The sequence below is a fragment of the Hippopotamus amphibius genome, chromosome 12, assembly GCF_030028045.1.
Source record: "Hippopotamus amphibius kiboko isolate mHipAmp2 chromosome 12, mHipAmp2.hap2, whole genome shotgun sequence".
In the NCBI taxonomy this organism is placed as follows: domain Eukaryota; kingdom Metazoa; phylum Chordata; class Mammalia; order Artiodactyla; family Hippopotamidae; genus Hippopotamus; species Hippopotamus amphibius.
The window spans coordinates 38,544,931-38,562,464 of record NC_080197.1 but is presented as its reverse complement, the minus strand read 5'-3'; the positions used below and the strand labels follow the sequence as shown (position 1 = coordinate 38,562,464).

The 17,534-nt window shown below is 46.8% G+C and overlaps 1 protein-coding gene across 2 annotated transcripts in view; it reads right to left on the bottom strand.

Moving 5' to 3' along the window:
* The window catches only part of PYGB (glycogen phosphorylase B), a 51,196-nt gene extending 34,769 nt beyond the window's left edge, over positions 1-16,427 (bottom strand). For both annotated transcript variants that reach the window (XM_057703662.1, XM_057703663.1), the window contains exon 1: positions 16,076-16,427. In XM_057703662.1, the coding sequence (XP_057559645.1) occupies positions 16,076-16,318 (243 nt within the window). In that variant the 5' untranslated portion in view covers positions 16,319-16,427. The remainder of the gene's footprint in view (positions 1-16,075) is intronic.
* Between the last annotated feature and the right edge of the window lie 1,107 nt (positions 16,428-17,534).

The window sequence follows — 17,534 nt, the reverse complement described above, 5'->3', positions numbered from 1 at the left end:
GTCATGGAGGACAAGGAAAGACCAACCACCACTGCAGATAAGAGACTAAGGAAATAGGACAACTAAATGCCACGAGGACCCTGGATTAAATCCAGGGACAGAGAAAGGACCTCAGAGGACGAACTGGAAGGAAGTGCTGAGTCAGCGCTAACTCCTTAGTTGTGATACGAGTGCTGAGGCCATTCAGCAGGTTACCACCGGGGGCAGCCGTGAAGGGCACCTGGCATGCTATGCTCTATTTGCAACCCTCTGTCAATCTAATATTGCCTCTAAATAAAAAGTGAAAAAGCAAAGCCACGCCTTGAAAAGACGTGTGTCTGTGAGCTATGCCCGTGCACGACGACGAGAAAGCGTGTCTCGGTCTCAGGTGTGGATTCAGGGGAGAGTGTTGACTGCACTACGGTTTTATCTTTCCTTTAAAATTTCCAAAATACACTTTAAAAAAATCTATATCCCTGTGGGCTGCCGAATGCGGGGAGAGAAAAGGCCTGGATTCCGTCTCTGATGGCGAGAGGGCTGCTCAGGCCTGTGCACTTCACGGGGACGCCCACAGAGGGAGACTTGCTGAGTTCCCCCTTCGGAACCCACCGTCCAGGAAGGGACACGCTGAAGGTGCTTCCTTATACCTCGTTCAGAATTCTGACCAGCAGCTGACCAGAAACATCTGAGGAAAGCTGGCGGCCATCTGCCAGCCAGCAGCTGCTTCAGTGGTGCTGCCCTTTGGGTTTTTCTGGCAGCATCTGCACCATCACTTTGCACTTCACTGTAGTAATTCTTAAACTATTCTCCTCAAGACCAAGAAGCAGCCTGAAAAGATGGGTCAAGTAGAAAGAGGCTCCCAACTTGCAAAATATGCAGGCAGGGGACGTACGTTCATGGAGAGACATCCCATGTCAATGGACTGGAAGGCTTAACGTTGTGAAGACGGCAATAAGCCCCAAAGGATCTACACTCCAGCTGGCTTCCTTGCAGAGTGACAATAAGCCCCAAAGGATCTACACTCCAGCTGGCTTCCTTGCAGAGTGACAAGCTGATCCTGGCATTCAGATGGCAATGCAAGGGGTCTGGAAGAGTCAAAACAATCTTGAAAAGAAGAGAACAAAAGTGGAGGACTTATACACTTCCTAATCTCAAACCTTACTACAAAACTACAGTCAGTGAGACTGTACTGGCATAAAGATGGACACACAGAGCAATGGAATAGAACAGAGTCCAATAAACCCTCACATTTATGGTCAACTGATTTCCAACAAGAGTGCCCAAGATAATTCTGTGGGGAAGAACAGTCTTTTCAACAAATGGTGCTAGACAACTGGATATCCACATGCAAAACAATAAACCTGGACCCCTCTTTCATACCATATGCAAAAAATTAATTCCAAATGGATCAAGGACCTAAATGTAAGAGGCCAAAACTATAAAACTCTTAGGAGAAAACATAGGAGTAAATCTTCATGACCTTGGATTAGGCAATGGTTTCTTCTGATATGACATCAAAAGCACAAATGAAAAAACAGATAAAATGGACTTCGTTAACATTTAAAATATTTCGATTTTTTTTCCTTTTTGGCCAGGCTGTGCAGCATGCGGGATCCTAGCTCCCCGATCAGGGATCGAATCTGTGCCCTCTACTATGGAAGCACGGAGTCTTAACCACTGGACCACCAGGGAAGTCCCTAAAACATCTGATAACATTAAGAGAGTAAAAAAAGACAACCCACAAAATGGGGGGAAATTTTTTTTATTGACATATAGTTGATTTACAATATTGAACCAGTTTTAGGTGTATAACATGATGATTCACAGTTTGTGTAGGTTATACTCCATTTAAAGTTATTATAAAATACTGGCTATAGTCCCTGTGCTGTACCATATATCCTTGTAGCTTATTTTAAACACAGTGGTTTGTACCTCTTAATCCCCTACCCCTATCTTGCCCCTCCCCTCTTCCCTCTCCCCACTGGCAGCCGAGTTTGTTCTACCTTCAAGCCGGTTGCTGTTTTGTTATATTCATTCCTTTATTTTATTTTTTAGATTCTACATCTAAGTGATAACATGACTTATTTCACTTCACTTAACACCCTTCAAGTCTACCCATGTTGTTGCAAATGGCAAACTTTCATTCTTCTCTTCATGACTGAGTAGTATTCCACTGTGTATATGTACCACAGTTTCTTTATCCGTTCATCTGTTGATGGACACTTAGGTTGTTTCCATATCTTGGCTACTGTAAATAGTGCTTCTGTGAACACTGGGGTGCAAGTATCTTTTCAAATTAGTGTTTTCATTTTCTTCAAACATATACCCAGGAGTGGAATTGCTGGATCATAAGGCAGTTATATTTTGAGTTTTTTAAGGAAACTCCGTACTGTTCTCCACAGTTGGCTGCACTAGTTTACCTTCCCACCAACAGTGCAGGATTCCCTTTTCTCCACATTCTCGCCAACATTTGTTACTTATGGTCTTTTTGATGATAGTTATTCTGACAGGTATGAGGTGATATGTCATTCTGGTTTTTTTTTTTTTTTTTTTTTTGGCACACGGGCTTAGTTGCTCCGCGGCATGTGGGATCTTCCTGGAGCTGGGATCGAACCTGTGACCTCTGCATTGGCAGGCGGATTCTTAACCACTGCGCCACCTCTGGTGGAGGAAGCCCGTCATTCTGGTTTTGATTTGCATTTCTCTGGTAATTAGAGATTTTGAGCACCTTTTCATATGCCTATTGGCCATTTGTATGTCTTCTTTGGGGAAGTGAGTATTCAGGTCTTCTGCCCATTTCTCAATCAGGTCTTTTTTTCTTTTTTAATATTTATTTATTTGGTTGTGCCAGGTCTTCCATGTGTCAGGAGGGCTCCTTAGTTGTGGCTTCCCTGCTCCTTAGTTGTGACACGTGTGCTATTTGCAGCTCACAGACTCCTTAGTTGCAGCTCATTGGCTCCTTGGTTGTGGCATGTGAACTCTTAGTTGCAGCATGTATATGGGATCTAGTTCCCTGACCAGGGATTGAACCCGGGCCTTCTGCATTTGGAGCTTGGAGTCTTAACCACTGTGCCACCAGGGGAGTCCCAAGTATTTTTTTGATATTGAGTTATATAAGCTGCTTACATATATTTTGGAAAATTAACCACTATAGTCATATATTAATATGGTTATATGGTTATAGTCATATTGGTTATAGTCATATTAATATAGTCATATCATTTGCAAATATTTTCTCCCATTCAGTAGGTTGTCTTTGTGTTTTTTCAATGGTTTCCTTTGCTGTGCAAAAAAAGCTTTGAAGTTTAATTAGGTCCCATTTATTTATTTTTTTTGTTTCCTTTGCCTTGAGACAGATCCAAAAAAAAAAAAAGCTAAAATTTATGTCAAAGAGTGTTCTGCCTATGTTTTCTTCTAGGAGTTTTATAGTACTGATATCTGGTCTTCCAGTTAGATCATTAAAGCATTTTGAATTTATTTTTGCATATGGTGTGAGGGAATGATCTAATTTCATTCTTTTACATGTAGCTGCCCAATTTCCCAGCACCACTTTTGAAGAGACTGCCTTTTCCCCATTGCATATTGTTGCCTCCTTTGTCCTAGATTAACTGCCTATAAATGGGTGTGTTTATTTCTGGGATCTCTATTCTGTTCCATTGATCTATTTCAATGTCTGTTTTTGTGTCAGTACCATACAGGGCTTTTGTTTGCCGGTTTGTTTTGGTTTGTTTTTTTAATTTATTTTTATTTGTTTATTGGCTGCATTGGCTCTTCGTTGATGCACAGGGGCTTTCTCTAGTTGTAATGAGCAGGGGCTACTCTTCATTGTGGTGCGTGGGCTCCTCACTGCTGTGTGGCTTCTCTTGTTGTGGAGCACAGGCCCTAGGCATGTGGGCTTCAGTAGTTGTGGCACATGGGCTCAATAGTTGTGGCTCACAGGCCCTAGAGCACAGGCTCAATAGTTGTGGCACACGGGCTTAGTTGCTCCACAGCATGTGGGATCTTCCCGGAGCAGAGCTTGAACCTGGGTCCCCTGCATTGGCAGGCAGATTCTTAACCACTGCACCACCTAGGAAGTCCCTGTTTTTGTTTTTATATTGGAGTATAGTTGATTTACAATGTTGTGTTAGTTTCAGGTGTACAGCAAAATGACTCAGTTATATATACATATTTTTCCTTTTCTTTTTCAGATTCTTTTCCCTTATAGGTTATTACAGAATACTGAGTAGAGTTCCTTGTGCTATACAGTAGGTCCTTGTTGATTATATATTTTATATATAGTAGTGTGTATATGTTAATCCCAAACTCCTAATTTATCCATCCCCCACCCCCCTTACCCCTTCAGTAACCAGTTTGTTTTCTATGTCTGTGAGGCTGTTTCTTTTTTGTAAGTAGGTTCATTTGTATCATTTTTTTTTAGATTCCACATATAAGTGATATCATATGATATTTGTCTTTCTCTGTCTGACATATTTCACTTAGTATGATAATCTCTAGGGCCAACCTGTTGCTGCAAATGGCATTATTTCATTCTTTTTTGTGGCTCAGTAATAGTCCTTTGTATATATGTACCGTATCTTCTTTATCCATTTGTCTCTTGATGGACATTTAGGTTGCAGTACCATACTGTTTTGATGACTGTAGCTTTGTAGTATAGTCTCAAGTCAGAGCAAGATACCTCCAGCTTTGTTCTTCAGAGAGAAAATATCTGCAAATCACATAGCTGGTAAGAGATTTGTAGGAGGAATACATATTTAATTCAACAATAAAAAAAACAGCCCAGTGGTTGGTTGGGCAGAGGATCTGTACAGGCATTTCTCCAAAGAAAATGCAAATTGCCAACAGCACATGAAAAGATGCCTAACATCACCAATCATAAGGGAAATGCAAATCAAAAGCACAATGAGATACCACCTCACATCCACTAGGGTGACTACAATCAATAAGCCATCAGATAATAACAAATGTTAGCGAGGATCTGAAAACCAGCTGAGAATGTAAAATGATGCAGCTACTCTTGAAACCAGTCTGGCAGGTCCTCAAAAGTTAAACAGTTTACCATTGGCCCAGCAATCCCACTCCTAGACATATATCCAAAAGAAATGAAACCCTGTGTCCACTAAAAAAAAACTTGTATTTAACAGTCAAAAGGTGGAAACAACTCAAATGCCTATCAATTTATGAATGGATAAATAAAATGTGGTATATCCATACAGTGGAATATTACAAGCCACAAAAAGGAATCAAGCTGATAAAGCTACCATGCGAATGAATCTAGAAAACATTACACTAAATGAAAGAAGCCAGTCATGAAAGACCACATATTGTGATTCCATTTATTTATTTATTTATTTATTTTTTTGCGCACGGGCTTAGTTGCTCCGTGGCACGTGGGATCTTCTCGGAGCGGGGATCGAACCCGTGTCCTCTGCATTGGCAGGCAGATTCTCAACCACTGCGCCACCTAGGAAGCCCTGTGATTCCGTTTATATGGAACATAGGTAAATCTACAGAAACAGAAAGTTGATTAGTAGTTGCCTAATGGCAGGTGAACAGGGAGTTTAGGGTGGGTAATAGCTAAAGAGCATGAGGTTTCTTTCTGGGGTAATGAAAATGTTCTAAAACTGACTGTCATGATGGTTGCAAAACTCTGAATATACCAAAACCACTGAATAAATGGTACACTTTATTTTTTCAAACATTTTATTTATTTATTTATTTATTTATTTATTTATTTATTTATTTATCTATTTATTTATTTACGGCTGTGTTGAGTCTTCATTGCTGCGTGTGGGCTTTCTTTAGTTGCAGTGAGCAAGGGCTACTCTTCGTTGCAGTGCTCGGGCTTCTCATTGCAGTGGCTTCTCTTCTGGCGGAGCACGGGCTCTAGGTGCACAGGCTTCAGTAGTTGTGGCACTCATGCTCAGTACTTGTGCCTTGCAGGCTCTAGAGCGCAGGCTCAGTAATTGTGGCGCATGGGCTTAACTGCTCTGTGGTATGTGGGATCTTCCCGGACCAGGGCTCGAACTCATGTCCCCTGAACTGGCAGGTGGATTCTTAACCACTGCACCACCAGGGAAGTCCCAAATGGTACATTTTAAATGGGTGAATTGTATGGTATCTCAATTTTATCTCTATAAATATTGTATGTAAGACAGAATACTTCCACTTGTAAAGATGGTAGAATAAAAATGTCTCTGCCCACTTGTCCCTAAAACTCACTGACCCTAAGAACACAGAGGTGGAAACTGAGGGAGGCAGAACTCAGTTAGAAACAGCCCCTTGTACCACCTCACCACCAAGCTGCAGGGTAGGGACGAGGGTGACTGTTCACTGCTCGTCTCAGCCTTCTGAGGCCGTTGAAAAGACAAAGCACTTTACATTCACGTATGTGCACATTCACACACTCACATGTGTACATGCATTCATACCCAGAGTGCACACTCATATGTGTGTGCATACACACACACACACGCTCACAGAACTGGGAACCAAGAGGGGCTGCTCCCTCCGCGCTGCACACACCAGGCCCTGCCCCATTATCCAGCTGCAAGCAACTGGCTCAGGAAGAATTCCCTCCGCTCAGAGATGGAGCTCAGGGTCTACATCCTGAAAGTAAACAAGACAGACAGGAAATACAATGGGCAAAGAACACCCAGGGTTTACCAAGGGGCATGTGAAATCCATAAATACAGACCTGTCCAAGACATCAAGAAGCAATGATAAGGTAACCCAACCAAGCACAGGAAAGAAGTAAAATAGAGATGAAACCACCACAGAAATGGAGGCAGCACTGAATGCAAAACAGCGGCACAGCTGAAAATGAAAAAAGCTGGCTGGAAAAAGTGAGCAAAGTGGGGGAAAATCATGAAGAGGACTGGAGAGAAAAATACCATAAGGAAGGCAAAGAATACTTAACATCTGCATGATTAGTTCCCTGAAGAAAGAAAATGTTAAAAATGTTTTCAATATGTAATTTAAGAAAACTTTCCATACATATTAAATTGAAAGAACAGGCTTACATACAAAAAAAATCAGAGTTCAGTCTCTGACAGCCTTTTCCCCACTTTTTTGCTCATATGAATGCCTGGCTTCAAAATTCCTATCCAAATTCCAGTGTCCGTTAAATCACAAACACATCACAGTGTAACGAGTGACTCCGCAGAGCTGCTCTCTGCTCCCTCACCGCTGTCCTTGCTGCTCTTCCTGACGTTTCATCATCCTGCACGTTATTTACTCTACACTTGAACTGATTTATGATTTATTATCTTATGGGGTTTCCATAGCACAGTACCAACCCCTCCCTCTAGGTGGGGCTTAGTAACCAATGTGAAAACACACTGAGATGACAACACCCAGCTGTCTGAGAGAGAGAACCATCTGAGCAGCCGTTTCCTTCTTCTGGGCACACATGAAGGCCATTTCTCCCCCACATGCCTCCTGGGGTTCTCCCAAGAGGTTTTATTTTGCTTTTAACTATAAATATGTATTTTAAAAGTTGCAGTTCCATCTTTCTGCTCAAGTTTCCAACTTTTACTAACACTATGAAAATAGTTTGATTATCTCTTTTTCTAAGGGACGGGTACTGAGGCATAAAACATTGGGCCCAGTTTTTGTTTTTTTTAAATCTTTCCTTCCTTTTTCCCTTTCTTCCTCTCCCTCTCTTTCCATCCTTCCTTCTTTCCTCCCTCCCTTCCTCTCTCTCTCTCTTTCTTTCTTTCTATTTTTGGCTGTGTTGGGTCTTTGTTGCTGCACGTGGGCTTTCTCTAGTTGCGGTGAGAGGGGGCTACTCTGTTGCAGTGCTCGGGCTTCTCATTGCAGTGGCTCCCCTTGTTGCAGAGCACAGGCTCTAGGCTCACGGGCTTCAGTACTTATGGCACGTGGGCTCAGCAGTTGTGGCACATGGGCTTAGTTGCTCTGCGGCATGTAGGATCTTCCTGGACCAGGGATTGAACCCGTGCCCCCTGCATTGGCAGGATTCTTTTTTTTTTTTTTTAATTTTATTGGTTGTGTTGGGTCTTCGTTGCTGCACACGGGCTTTCTCTAGTTGTGGAGAGCGGGGGTTACTCTTCATTGTGGTGCACAGGCTCCACATTGTAGTGGCCTCTCTTATTGTGGAGCATGGGCTCTAGGTGCATTGGCTTCAGTAGTTGCAGCACATGGGCTCAACAGTTGTGGTTCACAGGCTCTAGAGCGCAGACTCAATAGTTGTGGCTCACGGGCTTAGCTGCTCCACAGCATGTGGTATCTTCCTGGGGCAGGGATCAAACCTGTGTCCCCTGCATTGGCAGGTGGATTCTTAACCACTGCGCCACTTAGGAAGTCCCGGGCCCAGTCTTAAAACCTTTGAATCTCTTTCATTTTCCTCCCAAGTTGAACACGATGTCCAGAGTTCAGCAGTGTATTTAGTTCTGCACCCTGCACAAGAGGACAGCAGGAACAGCACGGCATCTGGACTCCTCCGAGCAATGCCCACTCAGAAAGGACAGACCAGGGTCAGCTCTGTGCCAGGCACCACTGCAGGCCCTGCTCGGCCGAAGCTCTGGACTTGGGGTCTGTGCCTTGTTTTCTGCTGCTGTTTTTGTCTGTGTGACTTCAGAACTTTGATAGTTTGCTCACACATGTAGATTTTGTTTTTCCCAGTTTCCTTAAGATGGTTCAACATGAAACCATCAAACTGAAGAAGGCTTGAGAAGCCAGCCAAGGACATGTACAGATTTTGAACCACGCGGACTGGGTCCCATCCCAGCACCTGCCCCAGCCAGTAGGACAACCAGGCAATTTCACATCTCTGACAGCACCATGTCTACCCTGGACTCAGCAGTGCTGGTCCCCTCACCAAGCCAGGTTTTCAGGGAGTGGTGTGGAACCTAAAGAACAGGGTGGCGATTCTGAAGAAAACCACCCGCAAAGGGCCAGCTCCTTGCCGTCCCAAACTCTGCTGCTGCAGGCCCAAGGCCATCCCAGGCCCAGCCCAGCCTCCTCCTACCTCTCCAGCCCCTCCGGCCTCCCTGGCACCATCTGTGCAACCTTGGACAGGGTCTCCAAGCTCAGGGGGCACCGACTGAGAACCACTCACTCACCTGCTTGAACCTGAGAACAGCAGGGACCCCTTAACCTTGCCATACAGCTCTGGGGGGCCGTCTGTGGGGCTGAACTAGATCTTTCTCGCAGGGTCCCTTCTTTGCAATATGGCTGTAACAAGTGTTAAGTGGCCTTCAGGCAGCTTTAATTTTTATTTATTTTATTTATCTTTGACACAAACATGAAAACAATCAACACAAATATTATACAGCATACTATATTAATCTCCTAAAGAATCTTAGGAATTAACAAACTCTGTGAAAATGGAGTTTAATAATAACAGGCAGAGCCTCAGTTCGCTCTCTATACAACCGAGATTAATTAACAGCATTGGACTTTCAAAGATCTCCTCTCCTAAAAGCGTGTTTAGAGTCCCTGTTTAACAGAAGGGTCTGAACACTCTGCAGGAAAAGGAAAGAAAAACTTTCCCAACACTCAGGGCAACAAAGCACAGACTGGAGCAATCGACTTCACTGCCGGCAAGAACCTGCTTTGACAGGCAGATCTGGCCAGGAAGGTGGCCTCTGCCAGGGACATGCAGCCCCCTCCTCTTATCTACCAGCTTCTGTCAGTGCTGTGGTGGCGTCCTGATCCACAGGCTGCCCTCTAGCAGCACAGAGTGGCTCCTGCCAGACAGAGCTGGCCGTGACATGACACAGGGACACAGACTACTGACCCAACCCAGTGGTCAGCTCTGGTGCGCCTCCCAGCCTCTCCAAAGCCACTGAGGCCACCTCCCACCTGCCACCCTGCCAAGCAGCTCAGCAACAGGAGGGCTGCCGGGGGGAGTGGCCCTCCCACGCTTGTCCTCACTGAGCACGTCCCTGCATCCACGCAGGGCTTTTGGAGGAAACAGCTTTATAAAACCACTATTGCACTTGTGCAAGGATGCTGGGTGTCACCTACCACACCTCTTAAGGCCCAACCTATGACGTCACACTCAGCACTTTCTTTCAGAGTGAAGTGCTGGGTGGGGAGCCTTGGCTTCCCCTAACTGGCGGATCGCGTCTCAATGTGGACCACGAATTTCCTTTTTTATTTCAGGTACTGGTACCTAGAAGCAGAACACAGGTCTGTTTGCTCAAAGTCAATTTGGAAAATGTAAAATATGATAAAATTTCAGTATTTGAGAACCTAGAGGGATCTCAGAGATCACTTAGTTCTGCAGGAAACAAATTCACTTTGCGCTCCATGACGTCTGTGTCACAGACCTCTGCCTTCCACCTTATGTGCCGTTAAGCTCTACAAAGTGTGTACTCACCCCATCCCAGAGCCAGATAATCATGGAGGCCTCCTTGTGCCCAACAGATAGCCAGAGCCTAATCAACTTATAGTAAGTGATCTGGACCACGTCAAATCACACTTGTGATTCAGTGTTATAAATCAGTGTTTAAAACAGAGCTACTTTCACCTTTAAATGATGTTTCAAGGCTGAGAAAAGACACTCAGCTAAAACTGAAATTACATATAATTCCTACTCCACTGAAGGCGTTGTTAACCAGACTTTTCTGTTGTCCCATTACCTTTCTAAATTTCTGTGTTCATTTCTCTTCCCTTTGCCGTATCCTAAGAACCCCATTCTCTACAAGGTAGGAAAGAGCCAGGTATCTATTGCTTGCTGTTTACCTGCTTCATGTCTTAAAATGTGTGGATTTCTATGTGGGCTAGAACCTGCTCTGTTTAATGGGGGGGGGGGGGGGGGGGGAGGGTATTGTATTGCTGAAAAGACATATACAGTTCTCTCCATTTTCTTATATTTCTTATCAGTGGGACAACTGGCAAAGCTGAGTAAGGTCTGCAGGTGACAATACCGTGTTGGTGTGAATAACCTGAGTTTTTTCCAAACGGTCTAGCTGTATAAGGGAGTCTCCCTGATTTTATGAATCACGCATTTGAAATTTTACAGGGAAAGGGATATCAAGTCTAAAACTTACTTTCAAATGGTTCAGAGGAAAAAAAATGTATTTACACAAAGAAAGACATAACAAATCTGTTAAAAATGTTCCATGTTTGAGGAATCTGGGTGAAGAGCATATGGAAATTCTTTGTATCATTCTTGCAACTTTTTAAAGCCTGAAATCATGTAAAATAAATGTTAAAAAAAATCATCTAAAAAGGGCTGGGATGCAGAAGTGAGATCGGTTACAATATTTCATAAAGATACAAAGGGTTAGCCATCCACAGCACCTGGGTATAAGTCAGGTTCCCCAGAGAAACAGAATCGACAGGACATACACACGTAGGTTTATTTTAAGGAACTGGGTCACATAATCATGGGGGTCCAAGAGCAAAATCTGGTAGGGTGAGCCAGCAGGCTGGAGACCCAAGGAGGAGTGGCATTTGGAGTCCAAAGGACTTCTGCTGGAAAATTCCTTCTGGCTGGGGAGGGATGGGGAGAGGAGGACAGGGCAGGTGGGTGTAGTGGGGGTATCAGTCTTTGTTCTGTTCAGTCCTTCAACTGATTAGAGGCCCATCTACATATGCAGGGTAATCCACCTTCCTCAAAATCCACTGACTTAAATATTAATCTCATCTAGAGAACACCTTCACACAAACAACCAGAATAATATTTGACCAAATATCTGGGCACCATAGCCCAGCCAAGTTGATACAGAAAATTCACCATCATGGCCTGTAGGAGCAGACGCTAGATGGTCTTCTACGAAAAATCATGGCACACATCCAGAGCTTCCTAATCTCATACTTGACAGCTTCACCCTACCTTCCATTTGGCAGGCTGTCAGGGTAACCAGCAACATGAAACATCTGCCCCTCCCCGGCTTCTGGCCAGAGAAAGTAACTCTGAGCTCTCTGCTATCAAGGAAGCTTGCCCAAGGGATACAAGATCAACTTCACACAGATGAGGGCAAACACATCTGAACAGGTGAATGGGTCAAAAAGATCCCAGTGCTGGTCCCACTCCTGCCTAATTAAAACAAAATTTCAGAAGCGGGGGTTGTGGGCAGCCCAGGCTACGAAACACTGCTCTGGATCATCTTCCTTTGACTCCCAGATCCAGCCAGACCATGAGATTCACTGTATTCATCACGATTATTTGATTAGAGATATTTAAGACAGCAGTTTGGGCCTAGTGGTAGAGCTCCTTTCCTTAGTCCACCATTATCGTTATGCCAAGAGCTCAGGGGGAAGAGCCACGGTAAAGTGGCCAGTCCATCCACTGTGGGGATGCAATGGGGCCAGCTGTCCACATCGTACAACGTCTGCTTTAAAGACCCATGGAAGAAATCTCGCACCTGCCCATTCTAGAATTTACTGCAGAGATTCCATGACTCCTATAACTGGGAGTGATCTGCCAATTGCTTTGGTTGCCAGAACTTATGCCTGCATTTTGTGTCCTGACCTTGCACCTGAACTTAATCCGCTTTTCTACCCTTACTGTCTTGCCCCAACTTTCTCTTTGAGGTCTTCTATGAAGCTGAACCTTTTGTGTCACATCTTGCTTAAGCATTCTCAAATTCTTTTTGGATGGAATGTCAATATAAAATGGAAACATTTTACCTGCAAACACAAAACTATAATGCTTTGGAACAGCGAGGGATTCAGAATGGATTACCTAGCTTGACCTTTCTCATTTTATTTTTTTCATTTTATTTTATTTTATTTTTAAATAACTTTTTAAATGATTTATTTATTATTTTTGGCTGTGCTGGGTCTCCATTGCTGCGTGGGGGCTTTCTCTAGTTGCAGTGTGTGGGCTTCTCTTTACAGTGGCTTCTCTTGTTGCAGAGCACAGGCTCTAGGCACACAGGCTGCAGTAGTTGTGGGGCTCAGTACTTGTGGCGTGTGGGCTTAGCTGCTCTGCGGCATGTGGGATCTTCCCAGGCCAGGGATTGAACCCATGTCCCCTGCGTTGGCAGGCAGACTCTCAACCACTGCGCCACCAGGGAAGGCTTTGGCCTTCCTCATTTTAGAGATGAAGAAACTGAGACCAAGAAAGCTTAAGAAATCCACCCAAGCCCAAGGTCGAACAGGTGGAATGATAAAGCCAGGACTTGAGGAGCCTGGATTTGTGGGAGCCATCCCCCACCTCCCAGCTCTTTTCCATCACCGAGTTTGGAGTGGAATCTGACCTTACTGACACTTCAGAGACTCCTGGAGTCGTCTCCTTAGAACTAAGCACTGCCTCCTGCCAAGTGCAGACTTCTTAATTTTAGCCAGATTTTTTGACTTGCTGATCTGCCACACAGCTTACTTGAAAACGCTTCCTCTGAGCACTGAGTTTCAGTTGTTTCTATTACCAAAAATAGAGTGCTTGAAAAAGTTATGAAACATAGGTGCAGCATGGCCTGATACTATTTTGTGTAAGACAAACAAGTGTTTCTACCCACACAGAAAAACAGATGTGGAACATAAGATGTTTGTAGCATTTACAGTGTTATCACTATGTGGTGAGACTACAGTTAATTTTTTCCTTTTGGCGTATCTGCGTTTTCTAATTTTTTTCTCCAATAATCACAAGAACTTGCATAACTGTTTCAAAGTAAATAAAAATATTAAATAAAAGCACTCAAATTTATTGCTTAGATAGTCAGGCTGCCTAAGTCTGAAGCGCAGTCGTACACATCCTTGAGGCTATCCTTAGGCCGGGGATGTGGCTCTGCGGGATTTTTATTGGGAGACCTCCCACGTCCTCTCCTGGGGCTTGCTTCTTGTCCTTTACTGTACAAGCAAACATGTAACTTTTGCAGAAAAAGGAGATGATGAGCTTATTTTCAACATGAATTAGACAGACTGAAGCACTTAGATTCCAAGTTTCCACTTTCAAATGACCTTCCTATCCAGGACAAGCAAACAACCGTCCATGTACAGGCTGTGTTGTTTCTTTAAAAGAGAAAGGTTTACGCCTATAGCCACCACAGCAATCAGTGAGGATCAGCAAACCTGTTTTGTTAGAGGAATTTAATCCTGTTCATGAAAGGTTATTTCCGTAATCCCCAAGCCCATCACTAGCCTTTTCAGGATGTAAATGTAGGTAAACACTCTACTGGGACCCTACAGTTGCAGTGTGTTCTGGTCCAGCTGCACGGAAATACCCTTGAATGTGCAGTCAGAGAAGTACCTTGTCACCTGCTACACGAAAAACAGTGATACTACAAATTAGAGCTCTGCCATCAGCAGGGAATTCTGGGGGAGCCACTGCCTCTTGGCCATTCTCCCTGGCAAAGTCATCCCAAGCCCTTGTTGAAATAACCTGTTTTAGCCATTTGCTGCCACTTCTTTCTTCACTGTCATGCATACTAAATATGAAGAGGCTAGTTGGTATTCTAACAAATCTGTCCTTTTTACCACCTCTCTTTTGGAAAAAAGAATGCCCCGGAATAAGTTTGGAAAAGCAACCGACCTCAGAGTTAGCAATTATTAAACATTTCTTAACACCCTACAAAAATACTATCAAATGCTATCAACAAAGCAACTGCCCAGTGCCCAGAACACTGCAAGTCAAATCTTCGCAAATTGGCTTCAAGCCTGCAAGTGTGTCCCTTCCTCACCAGTTTTCACTCTACGTTAGTATAACACAAAAGATTAAAACTCTCCAAGGTCAAGAGGAAAAAAACAAAAACAAAAAACCAAACAAACAAAACTGGCAGCAGGAGCCTGGCTAAGCCTATGACATACCCATCACACTGAAAACTACCAGTTTGGAGACGCATATTTACCAACTTGGAAAGCTGTTGAAACAGCTACAAACGTTGATGAATGAAACAGAGGAGCCATGAAATTGTATATACAACATGCTTTTTAAGAGTGTGCATATATATTCCCGAAAAGATGTAGAAGGACACGTTTTAACCCAGTTAATAACGGAATTGATGAGCAATTTTCTCTAGTGTATTTTGTACTTTTCTACCATAAACCTGCAGTTGTGTAAAACACAAAAAGAATGAACAATTCTTTAATGTCGGCCAACCTTAAGCTATGTGAAGTTCTCCAAGGCAGGTGTGCGCACCTGGAAGGCAGAGCCCATCACTGAGGGCTCCTTCTCCTCAGCAGGCTTCCCAGTGACGCCCCCCATCTCTGACCGCACCCCCCCCCCAAGAAAGCCCGCCCCGACCGCAGGGCTCCAGGCCGCCCAGTGCGGGGTGCGCGGGTGTAGACGACGCCGTGGCGGGACCACCACACCCGGGGGGGGGGGGGGGTCTCGCCTCACCAGGGGATCTCTCCCCACCCCGGGGGACCCGCCTTACCCAGGGGTCTCTCCCAATCTCAGAGGGAGTCTCTCTTCACCCGGGGATCTCTCCTCACCAGGGATCCCTCCCCACCCGGAGGGTCTCTCCTCACTTGTGGCGGGGGGGGGGGGGGGGGGGGGGGGGGTCCCTCCTCACCGCGGGTCTCTCCTCACCCGAAAGTCTCTCCCCACCCCGGGGGTCTCTCCTCACCTGGGCGGCTTCCTCCTCACCAGGGGTCTCTCCCCACCCCGGGGGTCTCTCCTCACCCGGAAGTCTCTCCCCACCCCGGGAATCTCTCCTCACCTGGAGAGGGTTCCCACCTCACCAGGGGTCTCTGCTCACCTGGGGGGGGGTCCCTCCTCACCTGGGGGGGGTCTCTCCTCACTCGGGGGTCTCTCCTCACCCGGAAGTCTCTCCCCACCCCGGGAATCTCTCCTCACCTGGAGGGGGGGTCCCACCTCACCGGGGGTCTCTGCTCACCTGAGGGGGGGGTCCCTCCTCACCGGGGGTCTCTCCTCACCTGGGGGTCTCTCCTCACCCGGAAGTCTCTCCCCACCCCGGGAATCTCTCCTCACCTGGAGAGGGTTCCCACCTCACCAGGGGTCTCTGCTCACCTGGGGGGGGGTCCCTCCTCACCTGGGGGGGTCTCTCCTCACTCGGGGGTCTCTCCTCACCCGGAAGTCTCTCCCCACCCCGGGAATCTCTCCTCACCTGGAGGGGGGGGTCCCACCTCACCGGGGGTCTCTCCCCACCCCGGGGGTCTCTGCTCGCCTGGGGGGGTCCCTCCTCACCGGGGGTCTCTCCCCACCCCGGTGCCGCCTCACCTTGGGGTCGCGCTCGTAGTAGTGCTGTTGCGTGCGGATCCAGCGGCCCACCAGGTGGTCGCGCACCGTGTGCGCCAGCGCCAGGTAGTAGTCGCGGCGCGTGGCCACGTTGCGGTCCTTGACGAGCGTGAAGTGCAGGTGCCGGTTGAAGCTCTTCCGCACCTCGGCCACATCGCCCAGCCCCGCCAGCCCGCGCACGCTGATCTGCTTCCGCCTCTCGCCGTCTGTCAGCGGCTTCGCCATCGCGCCGGCCGCCCGAGGAGGACGAGGAGGACGAGGACAAGGAGGACGAGGACGAGGGGAGCCGCAGGGACACACCCGCACGGAAGATGCTGCCGCTTCGCCTGCTGCCAGGCCGCGCCTGCGCACTGCGCTGCGGCGACAGGAGGGGCGGGGCCGAGGGTGCGCCTGCGCACTGCGCCAGGGCTGCGGGAGGGGCGGGGCCTGAGGAAGGGCGAGGGTCGCGGAGTGGGCGGGGCCTCGTGGAGGGGCCGTGCACCTAGCCCTGCGTGAGGGAAGCGTGTTGAGTTTCTCAACTTGCAGAGCTGAGGATGAGGTCCTGGGCTTGTGGGCCATTCCTGCCAGCATCTCTCTTCATGTCCACGCCCTGAGACGGTGGCTCCTCCTGCTCCTCCCCCTCCCCAAGGCTGTTCACCTGATTCCTACCTGCAGGTCCTGAGCTGGGGTCCCCTCGCTCACTCTGACCAGCAACCCTCGGGTCTACACGCACTAGCACCACCGAAGCTGTTTCCCAGGGCCTCTTCGGGTCCCTGGCTTCAGTCTTGCTCCCACTGCTCCTCCCAGATCCTGTCTTGGCCTCTGTGGTTTCTGCATCAACAGGGGTCCTTACAGGTTGGTGCAACGTTGAAAAACTGTCAGTATTCACTGAAGCTAGACAAACACCTACCTCTGTCCCAGCAATTCTACTCCAAAGAAAATACCCAACAGAAATGAATACTTATGCCATCCAAAAGGCATGTACAGAAATGCTTGTAACACTCAAATATTCAAAACAGTCCCAAACTGGGAGCCACACAAATGCCCACCAGTGCTGGACTGATAAACTGTGGCTTATTCCCACAGTTGCATAGCCCGCAGCCGTGAGAATGGTCGACCACACCCAACAACGCAGAAGAACAACGCTGGGTGAGAAAAGGCAGCGCTAAAGAGCACAGCCTGAAGGATTCCACTCACGTGAGGCCCTAAGACTGGCCAGTCTCTGGGCCTGCAGACCTAAGGCTGGTGCTGCTTAGCCTTAGGGGTGGACGTAGCAGAGAGGGGGTGCAGGGAGGGGGAGGGGGTGCGTCTGTGGCATCTGGAAAAGCTCTGCTTGCATGTGGTGCGCAAGCTCATCACACGTGGGAGCCCCCCGAGTGAGGAGCCTCTGCGGGTGTGGTCCTGGAGCATGGCCGGGGGGGTCACGTGTGCAGCCCAGGGCCTTCCACCATCTTTCTCCACA